General features: G+C 38.7%; 1 protein-coding gene across 13 annotated transcripts in view; it reads left to right on the top strand.

The window, feature by feature from the left end:
- Inpp4b (inositol polyphosphate-4-phosphatase type II B) overlaps positions 1-24,029 on the top strand; it is a 743,006-nt gene that overhangs the window by 533,748 nt on the left and 185,229 nt on the right. For all 13 annotated transcript variants that reach the window (XM_087593773.1, XM_087593768.1, XM_087593769.1 and 10 more), the window contains 1 exon segment: positions 10,772-10,919. In XM_087593773.1, the coding sequence (XP_087449899.1) occupies positions 10,772-10,919 (148 nt within the window).

The following is a 24,029-nucleotide window of genomic DNA, read 5'->3' as shown; positions in this document are numbered from 1 at the left end:
ATGTCCATCGTCATTCAAGAACACATACAGGCTATCTTTCTATTTAGGGAATTTATTAGCTCTTGATTTAGAGATAAACCATACCTTTCTGCAAAGTAGAACCAATATATCCACTTTGTCACAAAATAGACTTAAGCCATTTTTTCTTCTTTGCTGGTGACATAGATTGCCAGCTACTACAGATGGATATTTTTTCTGTCTTTTCATTTTAAATTTTATTGCATACATTAACAAACATGGGACCCTTAAATATTGCAAATTTAATTTCATGTTGTTTAAAAAAAAACTCTTTCTGCGGACATAATAAAAACTTCCATCCTGTAGCACTGAAACAATTACTTATTGGTAAGGTAAAATTTCATTTTTCAATATAATTGTCAGTTCTCGTGAATGCGCAGCTTTGAGATTTCAAGTGAACCAGATAAAATAGACAGTTCTTCCACATGGTCTTTTATTTAAAGGTGATCCCAAACTAGTGGAAGAGAGAGAGAGAGAGAGAGAGAGAGAGAGAGAGAGAGAGAGAGAGAGAGAGAACCATTATCCAGTAATGGCACACATAGAAAAGGAGGTGCCCAGAGCAGCAGGATGCTTAGGCGTCCTAAGAGTGAGTGGAGGGCACTTGAATCAGCAATGCATTCCCTACTCTCAAATATGTAAGATGCTCCAGGCTCAATACAATAGGAAATTGATAACATCTTGGCCCATATTCTTACTAGAATTTATGCTTCAGATATCATATAATTGCATTTAAGTTTTGAATAATATAATTTTCTTTACAAATCACTATGAAGTGTGTGTTTGCGAGTGTGTGCGTGTGCGTGCGTGTGTGTATGTGTATTAAGACAATGCCTTGCTCTGTAGCCCAGGGTATCCCAGGACTCAAAATCCTTTCGCCTCTGCCCCTGCTCACCCATATGTAACAATTATAGGCAGGCTCCACATTTAGCATGTTTCTATTTTATATATTTCTTTAAAATGTAATTATACTGCACAGAACCACACAACTAAGCTAAATATTGAAGTAGCATTCTATTCCCTAAGACCCTATCCACGATTCAGGATACTTTGTGGCTGTAAACGTATTCACCCTGTTCATTCTGAGTGCTTGTGAATTACAAACAAAAAACAGCTATTTTCTCCCTTTTTTGTTTCCATGCAGAACTAAAAGTGTTACCGTCTCAACTATGAGATAACACCGTTTTATGTCAGAGATACTGGTTTTTTTTATGCTAGTTGAAATGATCTGTCTGTGTAATTATTAGTCTGTAATTATAAAACGGGGTTATTTTGACTTAAAGCGGTGGTCTTTATTCCTTTTATCTTAATTATTGACAAAATACTACTTTTCACTACCGCACCCCCTCACACTCACATCTTGTACTTCGTTCACCTTCATTCCCAGCATCCCTTTTACCCAGCCCTTCTCACTGGCCCTGTTCCCTTTCTACTTCTAAGTTTTCCTCTTGTCACCTTCCAAGTGTCTTTGTCCTTTGCTGTTTTAATAATCTAATGCAATCAGTGTACCCTACACGCCAGGATTCTCCAGCTATTTTCATTTAGTGTGTGTTAATATCTTTATGTTTTTAATCAGCTCCATGAGAAGGGTGGGTCTCATGTGATCAGTGGTACCATCTTGTGGGTGCCTTTAAACGCTTCAACTCTGCGCTGTTCATCTCCTCTGCTGTCTGCCTGAGACGAAGATAGATAATCAAGGAAGGAAGATGATGTTGTCTGAGCAGAAGGATTTTGTGTAGAGACATGCAGAACCCTCTCAGTCATGGTTAACCTTCTCACCATTCTGAGCCTGTGTGCTTTAATTTAGCGAGGCCTTTAACTTTGACCTTTTTTTCCTTGCCTTTTCACTTCAGACCACACAATGGTTAGTTGTCTCCTCACCTCATGAGGAAAGTGATGTTGGGAACATGTGAGCTGCATTTCTGTGGAATGAGCACTGAATCAGATGCAGGGAGAAAACCAACAAGTGCCCACCCCTCCCTAGCCTGCAAAGAGGGCTCCCATCCCATGCTATCATGCAGCACATTATAGGATTCCCAATACTATGACCAATTGCATGAAGCAATGAATTATAAAGAGAAAGGCAGCTTTGACTCATAGGTTTGGAGGTTGTAGTCGGTCAAGTGATGTCATTTATACTGGGTCTCTGACTTGATTAACACATTGTGGGAAAACACTATGGAGCAAATGGCTCACCATGAGTCAAGAAGGAGCAGAAGAAGGGAAAGAGACCAGGAACTAGAGTTTCCTATTTCCTTTGCAGCCAATGTCTCTAGTCTTCAATGCTCAAAGGTTCCTCAGTGAGGTCTCATTTCTTACGTTTTCTAGTCTTTGCTATTAGCACACCTTAGGGTCATTCCTTTTACATAAGGGCCATTAGAAGACATTTATGATAGCTAAACAGACAGCACAATTGTATATTAACAACTATTGGGCACATGTAGTACAAATTAGTCCATTGGAAGGAAGCAGTAGACGCTGAGGAAGGCTTCCTGAAGAAAAAGTGAATTCAGTTGATTTTATAGGAATTCTAACTGAAGCTAGTAGAAAAGAGGTAAGCATACCATATGAGATAGATAAATACTTTGATCAGAGGCATACTAATAAGTAACTCTTAAATGTGAACTCCCTTTGAGTTTTTCCAGTTGCATCCTGCCTTCACAGAATGAACAGAGCTGAAATATACCCCTTCTCTGACCATACAAGGTCTAAATTCAAATTCTGTATTGCTGGGGTAGAAATCTCAGCTTCTGTCCAGACAAACCACACAAGGCCAACATGGTTCCACGTGGAAAGGTTTAATGAGAGAATGAGACAAGGGAGATGGATGAGAGAGAAGAGTAGAAGAGGAGAGGAGTAGAGGTCGGCCATGAGCAAGTGGAGGGAAGAAGAGGAGGGGAATAGGGAAAGAAGGGACAGAGGGGGAGAGGGTAAGAGCAAGAGAGCAAGAGCACGAACAACAGAGTGAGGAGGGGGCAAGCAGCCCCTTTTATACTGTCAGGCATACCTGGATGTTGCTAGGTAACTGTGGGGCGGAGCATACCTGGCTGTTGCCAGACAACTGTGGGGGTGGAGCTTAGATAGAATGCTAGCATGTAAACTTCATTCATTTATTTTGTTTATTCTTTATAATGGTGTCTTTTTTAGTTTTCTATTGTTCTTGGTCTTAAATCAACAGTTAGAAGACCAAGAGTCCTTGATGAGAGAAGCAATGTCATCTAACCCAGAACCAATAATGGCAACACAATTTAGATGCCCTAGCATATTTAGAGAAATGTCACTATGGATTTCTTGATAATTTAGTTTTATCACTAAGTTTAAAAATTGTACTCATATGAATGCATCTGCGTATGGACATACGTATTTGGTGCAGGGAACTGCAGAGAACAGAAACCTTAGATTCCCTGGAACTGGAGTTATAGGCAGTCGTGAGCTGTAGAGTATGGGTAATTACTCTTAATCCCTGATCCATCTCCAGTTCTAGGAACTTCATCAGTGAAGAATTTATAAACACATGTTGCCTTCTTAAAAATTGGTTTTACTATGTTGTATTGTGTCTCTTTTATTTTCTTCTCCCTGCTGGCAGTTTCCCCTCTTTCAGCTCCTCCAAGTCTCTCCTGACCCCCATTCCCTCTGTTCCAGATCCACTCCCCCATTATCTTCAGGAAAGAGCAGGCCTCCCAGGGATGTCAACCAAACATGATACAACAAATTGCAATAAGACTAGGCACATACACTCATATCAAGGCTGGGCATAGCAAGTCAGTGAGAGAAAAAGTGTCCTAAAAAACTCCTGTTAGGAGTTCCATGAGAACAAACTACACAACCACAACATATACGCAGAGGACCTGACTCAGACCCATGCAGGCTTCACGATTGCTGCTTCAGTCTCTTTGAGCCCCATCCGCCCTGCTTAGTGGATGCTGTGGGCTGTGTTCTTGGGGTGCCCTCCATCTCTCGTTCTTTGTTCTTTTTTCTCAGATCTCGCTTTTTCTTACTTTCTCTTCTTGTCAGTGTTTCTGTTCTTCTGTTCAGATTGTTTAGTTCTTACCCAATCTTGATAAGAGATGAGTTATATTTCAGATGTGTATGAGTCTAAGATAATTTTGAGTACCACTTGGTATCTAACTGAATTACAAGGACCTACCTTAATAATACAGGACACCATTTACAGAGAAGGCAGGATCGATACAATCAGCTTTTTTTTTTTAAAGCCATTAAACAACTGTATAACTGAGAGCACAGAATGAATGGATTCCCATGAAGTTTCCAGAACATTAATGTATTCATTTTGGAAGATCCCAGACCAGGGAATTCAGTTCCTATTAGGTAAATCATCTCACCCTGCTCCTGAGACACAGGAGGGGAGTCCAGATGAGCCTGGAGAAATACACGAAGAGAACATGGTGAAATAATAATGCTTTCTGTCAGTCCTTTGGACTCTGGGTCATACTTCAATTGAGCTATCCTACCCATAACCCCTCATCCTTCTTTATTTCTAGGAACAGATATGAGGAAAACAACTCTGATGACTCTGATTTGTCTCTTTGCCCCAGGTTATTGGAACAGTGGGTTTTTATATGTTATCTGTCTTGGTTTTGTTGAACACTTCCTTGGCATCTACTTTGAATTACTCAAACCTGTCAAAGCCTGGCTTTCATAGCTGATGAATCCTAGGAAAAGCTGGTGGCATGCCACGTTTTAGCACTCTCCTGTTACAGAGGCCGGGAGAAATGATGCAGACATTTGACTAGAGATGGTAAGAGGACAGAAATCTTCAATTTATGCTCTGCTCTTGTGTTTATCTGAGGCTGGACCTCAAGGGAGTAAGTAACGTTGAGATCTGGGCCTGTTTAGAATGACACTCATTAAGTGTCATTACTCATGGCTCAATGCAAAACAACTCAAGAGCTTTTCTCTTTGTAGAATCTGCCATGTGGTATTTTTAACCTCTGCTTTGGACAAAAACATATTCAACATGCAAATGAGAATACATATAAGGTGGTCTCAAAAAATGGCACATTAGGACTGGAAAGACAGCTTGGCAGTTTAGAGAGCTTACTGCTTTTGCAGAAACTGAGTTTGGTTCTCAACACCCACACCAGGCATCCCACAACCGCTCATAGCTACAGTTCCAGGGTAGCCAACACCGTTTTTCAGCCTGCGCAGGCACCTGCACAGGATTCATATTAGTACAAGCAGGCACATACACACCTATACTTAAGCATAGCATTATATTTTAATGAATTAATCCCGGCAGTGGGTTTACCACCCGTACCAATGATTTGTGTTCCTGTATGAAACACACACACACACACACACACACACACACACACACACACACACACACGCGCGCGCGCGCGCGCGCGCGCGCGCATGCCTTTAATTTGACTTACAGACCCTTTAATTTGACTACGCCTTATAGAGCTCCATAACAGGGCCACTGCCTAATCGCTACGTGGTTAATCCCGAATTATTACTTACTAAATTTTGTGTTTTATCTTGGCTGCCCTGGACCCAGAGGGCTGCCTAGATGGGCCATGCTCTGGACCATGCTCTCCCTGCTCCTTCACTTAGCGGTCATGCCTCTGTGTCCTGCACTTTTCTCAGACATGGTGTCTCTCCCTCCTCCACTCTCTCCTGGATCTCCCTCTTCCTCCTCCTCTCTCCCAGTTCCACCACCCCACCCCCCAAGTCCGTCTGTCTGCCCTTCCCAGCCATTGGCTGTAAGCACTTTATTTACCAACCAGAACAGGGCCAGCTTCCCAGGTTTGTGGAGAGACTCTTGTAAGCAGCTTTTGGGACCCAAATTAACATTAGAATGCAAGCAGCCTTAGGTCTTAGACACAGAAATGTGTCTCATTTTATGTGGTGTGTGAGTGTTACAGCTCTGAGGGGAAAGGCTTTCACAATGGAAGTGTCACAACTCTGCTCCAGGGAGTGGGAAATGTTTCCCCAATTGCAAGTGTCACAGTTCTGCTCCAGGGCTCAGGTGCTCTGGCGAGGACAGGTTTCCCTAAAGTGTTAGAGCTCAGAAGGAAAAGGTATCCTGGCAGTCTGGAATCAAGGAAAATATCTCAAAGTCACACCATAGAACAAATCTTACACGAGAGATTTATTGGAAGGGAAAAAATCCAGGAGGATGACAACCTCTGCCTGGGCAAGAAGAAGCTGGGAGCCGAGAACCCAGGGTTTATACAATGTTTCTTTGGGTGGGAGGTGGGGCAGAGCTTTTCAAGGTGGAGATTTCCAGGGTGGTTATTGGTGGGCTTTCAACTCCAGAGCTTGGGATGAGCCCAGAGACTGAAGGAATTGAGGGCATTTAAAATCTAGAGCTTGGGTTTTTTATTCTGCAGCTCAGGGGCTGGGAACAGCCATTAGGGCAGTTAGAGCGTTCTGTGGGTGGAACCTGCTGGTTGGAGGTCCTCAGGAGAGAGCCCTAGCCACTCACATGCCTTGGGTGGATTATATGTAGTACGTTATTATTTAGGGTGTAAGACTGTTGCACAATAAAAAAAGCATAAACAAGAGGCATCATGGAAATTCAGAGTTCAAGGTCATAGTCATGTATTCTAGTGCTTGTAGAACGGATGGGAAAGGAGTTGGTAGATGCACTCAGTGTTTGGTCCATTGTGAGTCTTTGGTACTCCGATGCCCTTGCTTTCTTCATGTGAGGATGTGAAAACTGCCATTATCGACACAGCAAACAACTGAGTTCGGGTCATCTTTTTTTTTTAATCATGACGATTAAAAATTAGGTCATATCTATCTATCGATTGATTGATCAATCGATCGATTGATTTATCTACATCTATCATCTATTTCCTCTATTAATTTATGTATTCACTTTACATCCTGATCAATGACCCCCCTCCCTGTTCCCCCTCACACAGTCCCCCTCCCGTCCCCTTCCCATTCTCCTTTGAGAGGGTGGAGACCCTGCTGGATATTCCCCCATCCTGACCCATCAAGTTTCTGCAGGGCTCTGCTCAAACTCAGGATCCATTGCGTGGATATATAGGAGGTATCCTTGCCTGAGATGTCATAAAGGAAAGCTGTTGAATTAAGTTGAATTGCGAAGGGGAGCCTGTCATGTGATAGGTAGTCATCTTCCTGTCCCTGTGACAAACTATCTGAGCAGTTGATCTTCATTGCTTGGTCAGTTGGCTTCACTGGTATTGGGCCTGTGGCCAGACAGAGCATTGTACTGAGGAGTGTGTGAGGGAGCAAAGTGGCTCAACTCCATGTGGCGGGAAAGCAGAGAAGCAGAGAGGTGTGACTGAGAATTTCCAGGACATGGTACCATCGGTGATTCTGCCGTCATTCCACAGGGCCACAGGCTGGCAACCTAGTCTTTAAGAGAAACTTTGAAGGGACATTCCGGAAGTAAGACATAGCACATCACATCAGTGTTCTGAGATTGGCAAATGTATAGTTTGATTTTGCTTTGGGAAGCCTGAATCTCATTATTTCAGCACCCAACTATAGAATTTAGGTAGGAAACATTCATGGAGTGGTTTTCCTTCATGAGTGACTTGCCAGAAGAGAGAGAGAGAGAGAGAGAGAGAGAGAGAGAGAGAGAGAGAGAGAGTGTGTGTTTTGAGTGTGTTCTATGTGTGTTTGTGTATATGTGAGCTGTGTGCATAATGTGTGTTTGCACCATGTGTAACTTGTATTTGTGAGCCCATCTGTATTTTCTGTGTGTTGGTGTGGATGTATGTCTTCTGTGTGTTTGTACGCATAACTGTGTATATGTGTGTATTGTATGTGTTATATGTGTGCTGTGTGTGTGTTTATATATGAGTGGGAAATGGGTTTATATATGTGTATGGTAGGTGTATATGTATGTTCATGTTATATATATTTGCATGGTATATGTTTGTATATATAACATATATACAATATATATATGTTTGTGTTTGTATATATGTTTTCTATAAATGTATGTGGTTTTGATGTGTATGTGTATATGCTTGTGTGTGTGTATTGCAAGTATGTGTTATATATATGTTTGTGTATTTTGTGTATATTTGTGTGTTTGTGTTGTGTGTATATATGTATGCATGTATTTGTATGTATGGTGTATGTGTATATATATGTGCAGATGTGTATGCACGAGAGTGTGTGTGTGTGTGTGTGTGTGTGTGTGCATATTTCGTTGTTGTTGTTGCAAGGTTCCTTCAACACCATCAACAGCTCTGTTGTCTCTGTGGATGATGAGGGCATAATGGTCAGAGGAGACTTTCTCTACCACTCATTAATCAAAATGTCCTTGTTTTCTGCTTAAAAATTTTTCAGCACAGGTTTATATTTAGAAACATGAAAAGCACTGAAATGAAAAAAACTCAAACAAAAAGTTCAAAAGCTGAAGGACTTGCCGGGCTCAACAGAAGCAGTGGAGAGCTTTGCTTCATATTTTTTGACAGAGCTCAAAATCTAAACTTTATGAAAAAATAATTACTGATCTTTAAAGGGCAAGAAATTTCCAAGGAGTCTTTGTGTTTGTGAGACAGCTTCATAATCCCGGAAGGGGGAGTTTGAAGCACATGAAATGGTTATGTAATAACTAAGTGATTAACATTTTCATACATTACTAGGAAATATTTTAGACATTTCAGATGTCGAGATTTTGTTTTACCACACACACACACACACACACAACGATACATTACATTTCAAAACTCAGTCTGTGAATAAGAATTTATAAGATCTTGCCAGGTGCAATTAAACCCTAGTGTCCTTTTATTGAATTCAGTTCATGTTTCTTTTCTTCTAAGTCTTAAAGATAGGTTAATTGAAGTGTAAGAACATTTTTTTAAATCTTTGCAACATTCTTACTTCAATAATGAATGAGATCATGTAGTTTCTGGCTGTAAGTTCTCACATTCTTCTTTCAGATAAAAAAATAGAGTAAACTATAAGTGTTTGTGATGTAATTAAATTAATAAAACTTAGAACAATCATGAAAATAACCAAATGATAATCTCTTTGAGCAAACATTTCTAGATTTTAAGTTATTTTCTCATCATGCTCTTAAGATGCTGCTGCTTTGTGACTTTGTCCATTTGAAAGGAAATGAGCCTTCCATCTAATTCTTGGCCTGGGTATAGAAGTGTTTCAGAAGACTTAAATTTGTTGATTTGAAAATGAGATATTTGGAGGATGCAGGGCTATGTCCATGGATAAGAATACGTCTCACTGTGCAAGCATGAGAAACTAAGTTCAGACCCCAGCATTCACATACCAGGCCAGATATAGCCATGTCCTTGCATGGCCAGCACTGAGGAGCGGGAGGAGACATAGGTTTGCTGGGGGCTTATGTCCTCTCATCTTATCATGTGATTCACTAAGAGACACTGTCTTCAGCAAATAAGACAGTGGGTGATGGAACAGGATACCTGGTGACCTCTTCTGGGCTCTGAGAGCACATGCACAGGTGCGTTCATTTCACATACATGCACATAGAACACATCCCATGCACACAGAGTAATGATATTTGGAATCAAGTAATGATATTTGGATATTTGGTAAGTTATATGTATGTTCATAACAACAACTTTCAGAGTCTATCTTTGAGGATAGGTGGTGACAGAGGATTGGTGTGAATATTGTCATTTCAGTGTTTGAGGAAGACCTTTATGAAGAGTCTTTTCTCAAGTAGCAAATAAGATATGGTAGTCTCACAGACTTTTAAAGATTTGAGAGACTTTCCCATGTTATGCCAAGGAGATATGATTCATATGTTGTGTGTTCAAAATTGCTTAAAATCCAATAAATTCGCTTTAGTAAAAACTAATAGTTTTAATCAGCTTTATTGGTAAATTGGAGTTGACTCATCTACCTACATGGCTTATCATAGCTGATGTTTCCCTGCCAATTAAGCTTCAGTGTGTGAGTGTCACAATGGTGCCATTGTCCAGTATAAATTGGAAGACAGTTCTGCCCGTAAGTGTATGATTTGGGTGTGTGCTGTGAGTTTGAAATTCATAAAGAAGTATCAAGCATACTTTTAATGTCTAAACATTCAATGTTTAATGTCTTAGCATTCTTGAATTTTTGGTTGTATGACATAGTTATTTTTTAAACACTGGCCACCTATTCAAAATAGTTTGTCTTCCCAATGTCAAGGAGTTTTCTTCTGCTATACATGGGCTCAACGATTCTAGAAACTGCAATATTGACTTATTGATATTTTAAAATATGTACAATATTGAATTTAATAGACCTTAAGCCAGATAAATAAACGTTTCTGATCTATGAAAAAATTTAAACAATAGAGCTTTCTGAAAAAGAATTTTAAGTATTTATAATATAACATATATATTGCCACTTATACATACAGCTAAGGGTAATCAGAGAAGGCTCGTAAATAAGCTCCGAAGTGTATTTTATGTGCATATATCTGTATTTTCACCTGTATTTATAGGTGTGTATGTTTCATAAAACATTTGAAGAGAGAGAAATGAATAGGTAGCAAAAAACCATCATAGTTGCATTAACCGATTGAATTTTCAGTCATACTTATCAAATTTAATAAAAGGTATGATTTTCAGAAGCTAATGCCAAAATAGGTTATGATGTAAAGCACATACAATTCTTAAAAATCCAAATTCACTAATGGATTCTGGCAGGAAGTATTTTATTTATTAAATGAATAAACAAAACATTCCTCTGATGAATGGTTTTCTTGACTGAGCTTCATGCGATGTTCATTTACTACTAATTTAACTCCCGCCTTTTCTTTCCTCTTGCCCAGTGTTAAGGAATCCTGTGTGTAAACTGTACAGATTCCCCACGTCTGACAATAAGTGGATGCGAATCCGTGAGCAGATGTCAGAAAGCATCCTTTCTTTTCATATTCCTAAGGAATTGATTTCCCTTCACATCAAAGAAGACCTATGCAGGTAAGAGAAATGAATCATCATCTCCCACACTTCCTCATGCCATTTCTTTTTTTTTTGTGCTTTATTAAAGATGTTTAACATGTGCTGTACGTGATGTTTTTTGAAGTATGCAAACTGAGAAATGGTCACACTGAGTCCATAACACATACATCACCTCACGTACCTGCTAATCTACTTTTTTGGATTTTTTTCGTCATGTACGATAATAAAATAATCTTGAGCTTCACTAACCACTCCGGTGAGCAGGAGTCCTACAAGGCTCTTGATCGCTTGAAATAAGTCCGGTGCAAATTGAAATGCTCAGTGACTATACAGTACTCAGGAATCTTGAGTTCCTAGAGTCTGCACACTCATGCAATGGAATGATGGGGCCTTCATATTCTGGGCATGCAGCTGTCTCTTTGTCTGTCTCTATCTCTAATATACCTATCATCTATCCACAAATCTATCTAAGCCTATCTATATGTAGATAGAGTTGACTTCAACTACCTCTTTACTTTTATTGTTACTATTTCTAATATAGATGATCTTAAATTTAAAATTGTGAGGCTTGGGAGACAGCTTAAGTGTTTTCCGGGAAAGTAGAAGGACCTCAATGTAGTCCCCAGTGTCCATGTGAAAAATAAAACACAGATGGCCCAACCCGTAATTTCAGTGATCAGGAGGCAGAGCAAGAACGAACCATGGATCTTGGCCATCCCAGCTTCCAGGCTCTAAGAGAAATTCTGTCTCTGAAGAAAAGGTGGAGGGTGATTGACGAAGACAGCAAGTCTAGACCTTTGCTCACCTGCACTTTATAAGTGTGCAAATGCAGGAGTAAAACACACCACAGACACACAGTTTCATATATGATGCTGTTCTGTATCTTGGGTTACGTATCTGATATAAAGCTTTGTAGTGAACTAGTACTACAAGCTCTGACTTTACCTCATCTGTTTAGGGCTTCTCATTCCTTGGCTCCTATTTGAATTAAAGAAGAGAAGTGTTCTCTGTAGATTAGCTTAGCAAGGCTTTTAAACACTCGTTGACTTAAAAACCATTTAAGATAACTGATAAAATATGTTAATTGAATGTATTTTTAAACAAGGAAACCAAATCAATTTCTATAACAACACAGGAGGATTTGTGAGTTTATTGGTTTGTCAGAGAATACCTGAACTGTGACTAATTAGATAATCCATTTCTCTGGCTTTTAAATGAGCCTATAATGACTTTAAAAATGCAAAATACTGTATCATAAGAAACACCTTTAAGCCTCCAAATCTCAAATAACCGGCAGTGTTTCATAGTTAAAACAATCTATTATTACTGAAATATTCAGAGAGAGTGTAATGTCCTGTATTAGAGTCATGCTTCATGCCAACAACCATACACCTATGATTAATGATATTGTACCATTTAGTAGACTCTAAAGTCCCCAGAGTTTCCAAATTGGTCTGTGCCAGAAATGGCACCACAGAAGGGTGGGCACTGTACTGGCAAAATTGGTTAAGCGAGGAGTCAATACACAGGATCCTACTCCTTTATCAAACAAGGAGAACTATTAACATGAACTGAAATTCATGAAAAATTAAGAAGAGTCTTGGACTAGACTGGTGTAGTTCTAGAAAAACAGTGGGTAAAAAGAAGATAGATTGGCATTTAGGGTGGATGAATGAGGGAAACCAAGACCCAGGAATCAGCTTACACAGATGGATTTAGGCCAAGAAAAGCTGTATCCTGAGAAGGAATCTACATGGACTATGGAAGACCCAGCCACATACATGTACTAGGGAGAAGGCCTCACAGCACAGAAGTACCAGGCGGGACCTGAGCCATCACTCAGCTGGGAAGCACAAAGATTTGCCCAGTGAAGGAGATGTAATAGGCAAAATAGACATAATACTTCTCTCCCCAGTCCATTCATTGCCGGAAAATCAGAAGCAAGGGTCAGGAGGGAATAAGGAATCTGTTGAGTTTGTGTGGTACAAGCCATTGTCATTTCTGCTGGTGTGTGAGCATCCCACCCTGCCACTGAGATGTCCAACCCACCCTTAAGCAGGAAGAACGTAGAAGAGCAAGATGTGGGTCTGCAGTCGCCTCGGGTGCTGGGGAGCTGGGCCTGGCTGCTGGGGAGGGAAAAACTCAAAACCCTTGACGACATTGAAATCCCTACGCAGCCGTTGTCCACTGTTGCGATATGAGTGAAGCACCAAACACCACTCAGAGCTTGGGAAAAACACAGTCTAAGATGAGGGAGACTGAGGCTGGGGTTCCCTGACTCCCAGGAATCACTGCGGGAAAACTGCACAGGGGACCTGCAGGACAAGAACAGTGATCAGTCCAGCGCCATGGAAATGGGAGCTCTGGCTTAGTTCATTGGCGATTGTCCTTAGCTTGGCAGCATTTGTCTGGGAGCACAGAGAGGCCTTCTGTGGGGGATTTAGACAGCTTCTCCGTAGTTGAAGGCATTCTCCATGCTCTGCACGGTGGTCCTCAGTGAAATAAACAGTCTGTGTTTGTCCATATCATTTGTTGACTGTTCATCGTGGAAAATGGATGCATACCAACTTTTCAGGGAGGACCAGAGATTAAATCCCCTTTTCAAAGGGGAATATCCATGGAGCAAAGCTCATTGGCTAAAGCCTCATGGCCTCTAGATACCTCATTAGCATGCAGAACTCCGTTCTAGGCTTTGTGACCAATGTGAGAAGTATGGACGTATGTTCAGGCATAGGAATATAGTATGTAGCAGGGAGGCACCTACTGTCTCAGGCGGGTACCTAGATACCAGGGTTCCAGACCCACTCTATCATATCAAGTTTCCTGGCATGGTCCATTGTCCCACAGTTGTCTTTTTAATTTTTCCTTTAGAGTCTCAGTGGGGACTCCTTTCCTGATCCTTTTTTTTTTTTTTTGCTGTATCTTCATCTTCCATAGCGCATGCACGCGTGGGCGAGCACGCACGCGCGTGCGCGCGCACACACACACACACACATACACACACACACTTGACTTAGGAACTAGGATTTTTTTTTAGAGTAAAAAAAATCATATTGCAGTCTTAGGAAACTTAACCATTCAAAACCTGTTAGATTTTTGAAAACCACCTAAGGACAATGAAGACTCTAGCCTGCTCTGTAAAAGTTTTGCTGTCTCCTGTACCGTTTCTATCTAAATCGCCTATTGTTAGAACTTGTTAAAAGTTCAACAATGAACCTTTAAACTGCTCTAAGGAAAAAGAAAAGAATCAGAAGATTCTAAAGGGAAACAGGATAACAATCATAGAAAAGTGAACCAGCCATCATCACAGTGTGAGGAGATAAGGTCACTAGGAAGCAGTCAGTATTCCTCCAACAAAAGACCATGGAAAGGGACAAAGGAGAGGAGTCTAATAATGGAGGAAATATTGAGATGCAAAGATACAGCCACCAAATTAAACCCACAGTGCCTGCAGAGATGACATGACCCTGAGTGTCATGTTAGCCACTTGGAGCATGATTGTGGTACTCCCTTCCTTGATGCGAGGCACAGGTATAAGAAGTAAAATAGGACCACAGCATTGGTGTTGGCATTGCAGACAGCCAGAAGCAGCTAAATGATGCTGACTATTTGTAGGGAGCACGTTGTGTAAGAAAGTTTGCAAACAAACACACACAGTGTCCTGAGTCTACAGTTTTGCTGTTTGCTGTGCATGCTGAAGCAGGCCAGCCCTACACAGCTCTGCAGGACTGAGTGCCAAGACCCAGTGCAACCGTGTTCTGTGGTTTCTGAGAGAAGTCTGTGACCTCCCATTACGATTTAGAATCAAGCTATGACGTTTCTTATGAATGAAGGTGATGAAGATAGCATGTTTAAATATGTTGGCTCTTCTAAAACGCCACACATAAACCTTTCTTGAGAAACCTGCTTGAAGATATAGGATGTCCAACTGAGAAAATAGTTTAAGTGACAGAAATCTACTTTTTTGTTACTTTTATATAATAGTATATTTGCACATCACATTAATATAGGACATAACAATTAAATCCTCAGGGGCTGGGGAGATGATTTAGTAGCGTGTTTACCATGTAAGTCTGAGGGCTTAGGTTTGGATCTCCTGTAGAGGAATACGATGTAAGTGTGTGGATATGTGTTCTTTACCTCAGTTGTAGAAAACAGAGGCAAAAAGACCCCTGGAACTTGTTGGACAGAAAAACTAGCACAACCTCTGAACCCTGGAGTGAGAGAGTTAACAAAGATACACAATTTGCCCTGGACCTCCACACATATGTGTGTGTGCAACTACACACACACACACACACACACACACACACATGAACCCACACTCACACACATAATTTAAATGAACATTGTAAGAAATTCTTAAAACATCTTTCTTGCAAAAGTATAATCTCCCAGATATAGCATGACTCTGGGAGACTCCATTCAGAAGTATTTTTATTTCTTCATTCTGACTTTAGTATACTCTGTGCCCGTTTGTCTTCTCTCCCAAGCCCAGAATCAGATGGATTCTTCCTGAGCTTCTTAAAGGCTAGAGCATCGCAGAATGCCATCCTTCAGTACTTGTGACCATTTACAAAGCATTTTACCACCATGCTTAGAGAATAATTAAGGAAAAGATCAAGATTCCTTTTAAAAAATGTTACCTGGATTACTTTATATGATGGTCACTTATATTAGTAAAGACCTGCATAAGTACTCTGGGAGTTTTTAAACTAAAACTCACATGCACACTATAAGTATCACCTTACTTTTAATGAAAAGTAGTAAGCTTATTACTTATTGTATTGTGTACTTGAAGTATTATGTCCTTTATGAGACCTGTAGCACAGAGCTTGGTATCCAGCTAGACAGAAAGATGGCAGCTAGATAGACATACACAATCGGAGAGTGATAGATATTTTAAAAATATAATTCAATAAATACAGTATTGATTGAGTGATAAGTAGCCATACTCATATCTTAGATGTCATGCATATATATATTCAGATACAGCATATATCTATCAATAGCCATTAGAAAACTCTTTAAGGGCCATTTTAAAATTTTTGTCCTTTCTAGACAGATGTGGTTTCTGGTCCTGCCACTTTGTCTGGTCATTTTACCATGAACAAACAGTCATGGACAATTGAGTGAATAATTGTAAGTTGTGTTATAATCAGATTTGAGGAAAGCAGTCCTTGCTTTTCAGTTCCCAAGATAATGAGCTCACAGGCCCTCTCCTTAACACCTACCCAACCTGTCTTACAATTTCCTTTGTAACAATTTTAATTCTTTCCATCCCTGTTTCCAAGGTTCACCCACCCTCCAACAGAAGAGCACAGCAGTTCTGAGTGTGTGTTCCCAACTCTCTGCGGGAGCATTTAGATAATGATGTGACTATTTTGTTGTGTAAATTCCCCTAATTATGAAGGGCATTAACACATGAAAGCTACAGAAATGAGATGGGTTCTATGGGCTACCATAGATGAAGCTATCTTTACTCAGCAAAGTGACTAAGCCACACTGGGGAACTGCAGGCAGAAGGTGGCAGCTAGATCATTGTTTCTCTGCAATCCTATAAACAGTGGGGGTGCATAAGAACTCTCTGGGACTGCACATGCTCACTGAGGACTAGTGGAACAGCTGAAGATCCCATGATTTCTGTTGGAGTTGCAGAATCGGGGTCAAGGAACTACCATGGATAAGCGCACTTTGATGTAAGGACATACACTGGGATGCCATGACATTATCTGAGGAGACAGACAGAGCCCAGGGAATCTCTATGATTACAAGTCATGTCATAGTACAAATCACCAGGTCTTCAAAGATAATACAGGAAACTAAGAACCAGATCTTTCCAACCTTGGTGCATATGTAATAAACACAGCAAGTCACCCACAAATACATTATCTTGAGGTAAATATAGGAGCAAACTTTTCAGGGTTGCAGGGATGTGTGTATATATGCATATATAGCAAGAATAATGAAAGAAAAAGATGGTATCAGTTTGAGAATTTACGTCACAGAAACTTATCTGTTCTTCAACTTTGACAGTGAGTTTACTTTTGAAAGACAGTAGCAGTGGAGGAAAATGGTTAAGGTGATGCTGATTATGCAGAATCAAATCTAACAGTCACCAAATTTCAAGTATCTGAGTTTGACATACATTTGTAACTTAGTCCATGTATGTTTGCAATGCACATGTGTTCACTGTTTGCTGGTTTACGTAATGCATCCTCATGGTATAAATGAGGAAAACCACATTCTGTGCAGCCAATCCAGACAGAGTTTAGATGTTGCTGGCAGGGATGTAATGAATGGCTCAGCAGAGCCTCACAGTAGCTGTCCTTGCCTGCAGCTGCCATAAAAAACCACTCCTGCTATTCATCTCACAGTGAACATGGCATTTGGACTCAGTCTGAATCATTTTCATTACACTGGAGGTTGTACATACATAAAGTTATGGCCACGACAGAACTTAAATCCTTAGGGGCCATCCTCTAACTGGCTGGAGCAGTGGCATCTTCTGAGTTCGAATTCAAGTATAATAGCTCAAATATAGCACAATTCAAATACAATATGACAGAGAGGAGCTTTCACAGCCCAACACTCTGAATTTTATACTGTGATTTAACTCCAAAACCCTCACAAACAAAATGTCTGAGCCACCGACCCACTTATTGCAGTGAACATGGAATTTCTTTCGTGTTCAGAGTTTCAGAATACTTGTTCCTGGAGATAAAATTTCACATCTGAAATATAAAATGAATGTTTTTTCATGAAAAGAACACGTCTAAATTAAAGCAAGAAAAAAAAAGGATTTAAAAAATCACTCTAAATTCTCCCATTAGAAGGAAAATTCTGTATTAGTTTCAACTTCACAAGCCTGATGTGGTAAGTAGATTTTCTATCTCTGTGGCCATCATGACCTCTTTGGCATCAAGTTTAAATTTCCTTTCTCATCCGAGATGTATTTTAAGATGTAGTTTTGTGAGTATGTGTAGTCCTGAATAAAGAATGTGGAGCCTCACACAAGCCAGTTAAATACTCTGTCACAGATCTTTATGTCCAACACCTGTTTTATGTTGTAAATGTATCTATAATTTGTCATTGTGACATTAAATAAAATATGGTCTAATAACCAATTAAATATATCATCTTAGTCTTGGCAAGTAATGTAAAAGCACATGGAAAGAAATATAATAGCAAATTAACAATGCTGTTTCTGCATTAAAAATTGAAAATGCTAATTGATTTTATAGCAATGTAAAGTTAAAACACAAAACTCACTCTTCTTACAGAATGTGTAGGCCTGTCAGCCAATAGCATCTCTATTTCTCTAGTTTATCCCTGTAAATATGAATGTCTGTTCAAAGTTTAGGTCCTTAGCCTTATTTTAAATGTTTTATTACTTTCATTTTAGGGAAATTAATAATCCTTTATCCTTTATTTTTTTAATTTTACAGAAGAGAATTCTTTAGTATTTAACTTAATGTAACTTATAGGTTATATATGGATACCAACACATATATGCATACATACATAACTATAACAACTTTTTATCAAAATAGAATTGCTTACTTTCCCCCTTTCCCTTTCTCCTTTGAACACCTCCTTTGCCCCAACTCTCAAATCAATAGCATCCTTCACACGTACGTAATCCTTCTGAGGTTTGCTTTCTCCTATATTTTCTCCAAGGAAATGTATTATTTGTGCGTGATCCATTTGCTGTGTATATTTTACATATGCATCAAGGATGGAAAAATCTGGTTCTTGGTTTCCTGTATTATCTTTGATGGCCTGGTGGCTTGTACTATGACATGACTTGTAATCAGAGAGATTCCCTGGGCTTTTTCTCTGTCCTGTTAGAAAATGTCATGGCATCCTAGTATATGTCCCTGCATCTAATCTCAAAGTGCTTACCCACGGTAGTTCCTTGACCTTGACTCTGCCACTCCATTAGACATCATGGGATCTTTATCCATTTTACTAGTCCTCAGTGAGCATATGCAGCCCCCAAGAGTTCCTAAGCATCCTCATTGTTTATGGGGTTGCAGGGTGACAATCATCTAACTGCTGCCTTCTGCCAGTAGTTCCCCAGCATGGGTTAACTACTGTGCTGAGTCAAGATGACCTCCACATCAAGGCTATATAATCCCATATATATGTGCCTCCATATACTTTCAATTATATTAAAAACTATACTATATTGCACATGAAATTTACCTACCCTGTATGTTTGGTGCCTTAATGAATTTCCCTAAAATTTTGATTGTAATAATTGCATGATAAAAAACTTGCATTTATAAAATAATTTATAAAATAATTGCATCATAAAACTGTTTGTAAAAGCACATGTAAACTGTTGCTTCAATGTTTACATATGTGTTATAAAATGTAATTTACCTCTTTTTATTGTGTGTGTTTAGTGAATAGATATTCATGTGTATATGGGACCACCATGCATGTGTGAAGAACAGAAGTTGACTTTAGATATCTTTCTCTATTATTCTCTGCCTCACATTTTAATGTGCTATCTGTCATGGAAACTAGAACGTGCTATTTTAGCTTCATTAGTTGTTTCAAGAGCTCCTGAGATCAACCTGTCTTCACCTTACCCCTCCAATGTTGAGTCTCAGGCATTTGCTACCAAAGCAACCTTTTCTTTGAGTTTTTGGTGGTCTAAAACATGTCCTCTGACTGCAAAGCATGACATTGACTACTGAGCCACGTTCCTAATGCTATGTTATGTAGAATAATTTTAATAGTCAATATCTGATAACCACATTTTTTATTAATTTTAATATGTTATAGTTTAAACACTAGGAGTTGAGTTGCTGAAACAAAGTTCACTTGAACTTTATAGCCTTGCTTTCCTATTTGTCTCTGTAAACTTTTCACAACAGTATTTCCCTTTACTCACTCTTGCAAATCATGAACTCATTGGTTTTAAGACATTTATATTTTATTTCTTATATGGATAAATAGATAAGCATACATTGATTACCAATACATGAAAACACAAGAAACATATCAATATGAAATCCAATATCATCATTTACTTTTATTTTTAAAATTTTAAATAAACTTATTATTTAAAATGTTCAACTAAAATATTACACATCAAAATTAACCAAACTCAGCATCTATATATATATATCTCAATGAGCTTCTGTTCAGTTAGAATAACCATTCTGATACTGTAGAGCTTCATGATGAATTTTATGTTTTAAATGTCAAACCTATTTCCATGCACTTACCCACCACCTAAACCAACAAATCTATGACAGAGTTAGAACTAGAGTTTTTGTTTTTGTTTTGTTCAATCATGTTTATTCCTGCTTTATTCATAATACTTTTGATATAGGAAATATTTAATCTCAACCCTGCCTTTGATCATTCAGTTCCCAAACAAAGGACACACACTTTTTATTTTTATAATAAGCACTAATCAGCATTAGAACTGGGTAGATATCTACCCTCTAGGCTATTTGAATCTATTTTCCTATTGATAACCACAAATTATAACTTCAGGGCTTATATGATTTGGCAACTCAGAAGAAAGTATTTTATTATCTTTCCTATCCTAATGAGTCTAGAGTTCACTGTGAGGCTATAAGTATCTAATCTTTAACTGCATCAGAGACCTGAGAAGAAATAAATATACTTGAGTATGCAGGGAGCACAGGAATGCAGCTTCCAAAAGTTATAGATATGAAAAAGACAGCTGACTGCTTAAATAGTCCCCAATAGTCTTTATGATGTCTGAAAGACTGGAAGAATGAAGGTCATCTGGGATCTTTAGCCTTCTTGCCAAGAACATCTGACACACCTCAAGTGAAGTAGGAATTATGAAGGACTATCTTTACCCAGTCTTGGCAAAGTTTAGCAGTTTCTTATCCTGAATCTGTTAGTCCTTTTTGGACAGCACTTTTTCTGTAGATGAAGTTAGGGCATTGGCAATGGCTAGCTTGGCACAATTGCAGCAATTCCACAAGGAGGTCATTGATGCTCATCTTCTTTGAGGTAGAATGGGGTCACTGTCATGAGCAGACCTGTCTCACATTCAGAAGGCCTTTAATAATGACAGAACTTTAAATGCCATGGATCTCTGATGTTTTTGAAGATGATTTGTCTATTTATAGCATATCTGAACAAGCAAACATTGCCTTCTGTAGCTATCTATTAATTATCTGTCCATCCCAGGATGTAGATTTCAGTGAAGATCTAGATTAATATCTGGCATGACCATGAGTTTGACTGATTATTAATTTGCATTCTATAATTTTTTAAACAGTTTGTAGTAGCAACCATTAAAAGGACCACTTTGTATTTTAAAATAAGTTGCATAGGCATGATACCTCTACAATGTTTGAAACATACAAATATATTGATCTTAAAATTGATATCAATATACAAATAAATACCAATGAAAACCTTAAACCTGTATCAAACAAAGTTTTGCATCAATGTAAGAAAATATAACTTCCATTTCTGCATCAAAATATAAAGATCTCTACCAATGTAAGATTATGACTATAAAATGCTATGTTTAAGACTAGACTTATAATCCACCTTTATCTTTTTAAATATATATATATATATATATATATATATATGAAATAAATCATAAGATGACCAAAACTATCTACCCTATCTTAAGGAACTGGGACAATGGTCTTCTTATAATTGCTTTCTGCTGAATTAGGGCAAAGAATTTCAGCTTGGAGACCCAAAAGGAAACTGGAAAATGGTTAATTTGAAAGAAAGCTAGCTGGCATCATTTGTTGTCCATTTTCAGTATGTTGAGACAGTTCCGGGCTTAATTGAAGTCCTGACTAGAACAGTCTGAAAGGCTGGATGAATGAAGGCCATCTGGGATCAGCAGTCCTTTCTGATGTTGTTCTAGAAGCAAGACTCTGAAAACAGCATCAGTTTCAGGCAAGATAAATCAGGGAGCTGGAACAGCAGGTCTCAGCAACCCTAAGGGTGAATCTTTTGGGGATGCCTTCTTGATATTTCGTTCTGTAATGTATAAATCTTACAAACAATGCACATTGTTCTCCAAAGACATCTGTATGAAATATAGAGAGTACACAGATGAATTAAGGATGATTCCATTCTCTTAGCTGAGCAGGTGAAAGAAAACTGTCGTCTTTAGAAGTTAGTCTTTCATATAATCAAACTCTAATTTAAATCTCTATTCATGCCATCTGCAAGGATGGTACATGATAGCAAATCATGAGAATTTCATAGCCAGTAAGATTTATTAGGCATGTAAGCTAAAGTTCTAGCTGAAGACATATATATGTCCCTGTCAGATCAAAAGTTGTTTCAAGAGGGTTTAGCATTATACATCACCAATGTATTTTTTCCACTTGAGTTTCTGCTGTCTACAGATGAGAACTTTAGGGGTCTCCCTCTATCGAATCTGATCCTTATGACTTTGGAGCCCATAGCCTTTTCTCTTCTGCCATTAACAAATAGAGAGCCTCTTTCCCAACATATCATGCCTTTGGTTCAGCAATTTTAAGTCATTGAGAGTATAGATTGGTCCAGTTTAGTAGCACTTTTTTTATTTAGGTTTCTTCTGTTTTGACTTTTCTTGTGGATGATTTGAAAAATCATCACAACCAAAGAACCTATAACCACCTTAATTTTGATAAACTAAAACAATTATTATTTATTAAGACATGGTTTCTCTGTGTGGCCTATATTTGATCAATAGATTAGGCTGGCCTCAAGCTCACAAGGAACTCTTTGTCCTCACCTTTGTCTTCCAAGTACTGAGACCAAAGGCCTGAGTTATTTTATTATCTCTATACCCTTGAAAGCATGTGCATCAATTTATATTACTTTCTACCTTATTTGGAGATTAATATATTTGATCATTTAAAACAATTTAAAATAAAACAATTTTAAAATATTATTTATTAAGACAGGATTTTTCTGTGTAGTCTTGAATGACTTGAACGTTTTCTGTAGATTAGGCTGGCCTCAAACTCACCAGGAACCTATTTTTCCTAGCCCTTGTCTCCAAGTGTTGAGATCAAAGTCCTGGATTTATTTATCTATTTACCATTGCACATTTATATCAATTCTCATTTCTTTCTCCCTTCTTTGTAAATTAATATCTCCATGGATAAATATACCTATATCCCCTTTCTTTTTATATAAATAAATTTAATATCCTTCTCTATATTCAACTTTGTTTGAATTCACTTCTATTTGTTATATATACATATATATATGTATATATATATATATATATATATTCTTAAGCTATCATGTATGTGTCATGTGTTAGACCAAGCAGTGAAATGTTCTCCCATCGAATTCCATGGTTATAGAAATTGGATGCAAGTAGTGTTGATATCTTAATTCACTTTATTTTCTATAATTTTTTGGTTGTGGGAGCCATGCAGCCTTGCCCTCCACTCTCTGAGAAGCAGGACTCTGCTTATTTCATTGTGTAGCAGGGGTTTTCAGGATTTATGTGATTATGCTGCAATCTCTGTGTCAGCATAGAGTTCCACATAGGAAGACCCACCCCCGCCCGTTTGATGTTGGAGCTTGCTGGTTTGTAACTCCCAGGCTTTGCTGTTTGACTTGTGATTGAGTTGAGGGTATAGCTGTATTTTAGCTCACGTTTCAACATCTGGAATTATATCCTGAAATCAAGAGCACCAAATCAGTATGCATACTAATCTTTTCAGGAACCCCTGTGGCTTGAGGAAAAAATGACTTTGCTAAGGAAACAATTCCCTCCACCTTCCTAGTCTTAAAGGAACAGTGTGAATTTTTTAATCTGGGAATCTGAAATCAATTTTGTTAAAAGTGAGTTCTTGCCTCATGTCTCACCAATTTGTCTCAGTCAGGCTTTCTACCTTGCTTTTGATCATTCAGTTCCCAGACAAAAGACACACAACTTTTATTTTTATTATGCGCCTTAATCAGAATTAGAGCTGGGAAGATACTTACCCTCTATGTATTAAAGTCTATTTTTCCATCAATAACTACAACTTATAACTAATTATGTTCCTTTTAGACTGTTCTTAACTCCAATTGGCCAGCCTTCATGGCCATGTTTTCATAACTACTTACCCCAGGGAGGCTTTCTCCTGTTTCTATCCTTGTCTCTCCCTC

This window comes from Rattus norvegicus, chromosome 19, assembly GCF_021556685.1.
Source record: "Rattus norvegicus strain SHRSP/BbbUtx chromosome 19, alternate assembly SHRSP_T2T, whole genome shotgun sequence".
Classification (NCBI taxonomy): Eukaryota; Metazoa; Chordata; class Mammalia; order Rodentia; family Muridae; genus Rattus; species Rattus norvegicus.
Note: the sequence above shows the minus strand (reverse complement) of the source record. Positions and strands in the feature narration are given on the sequence as shown.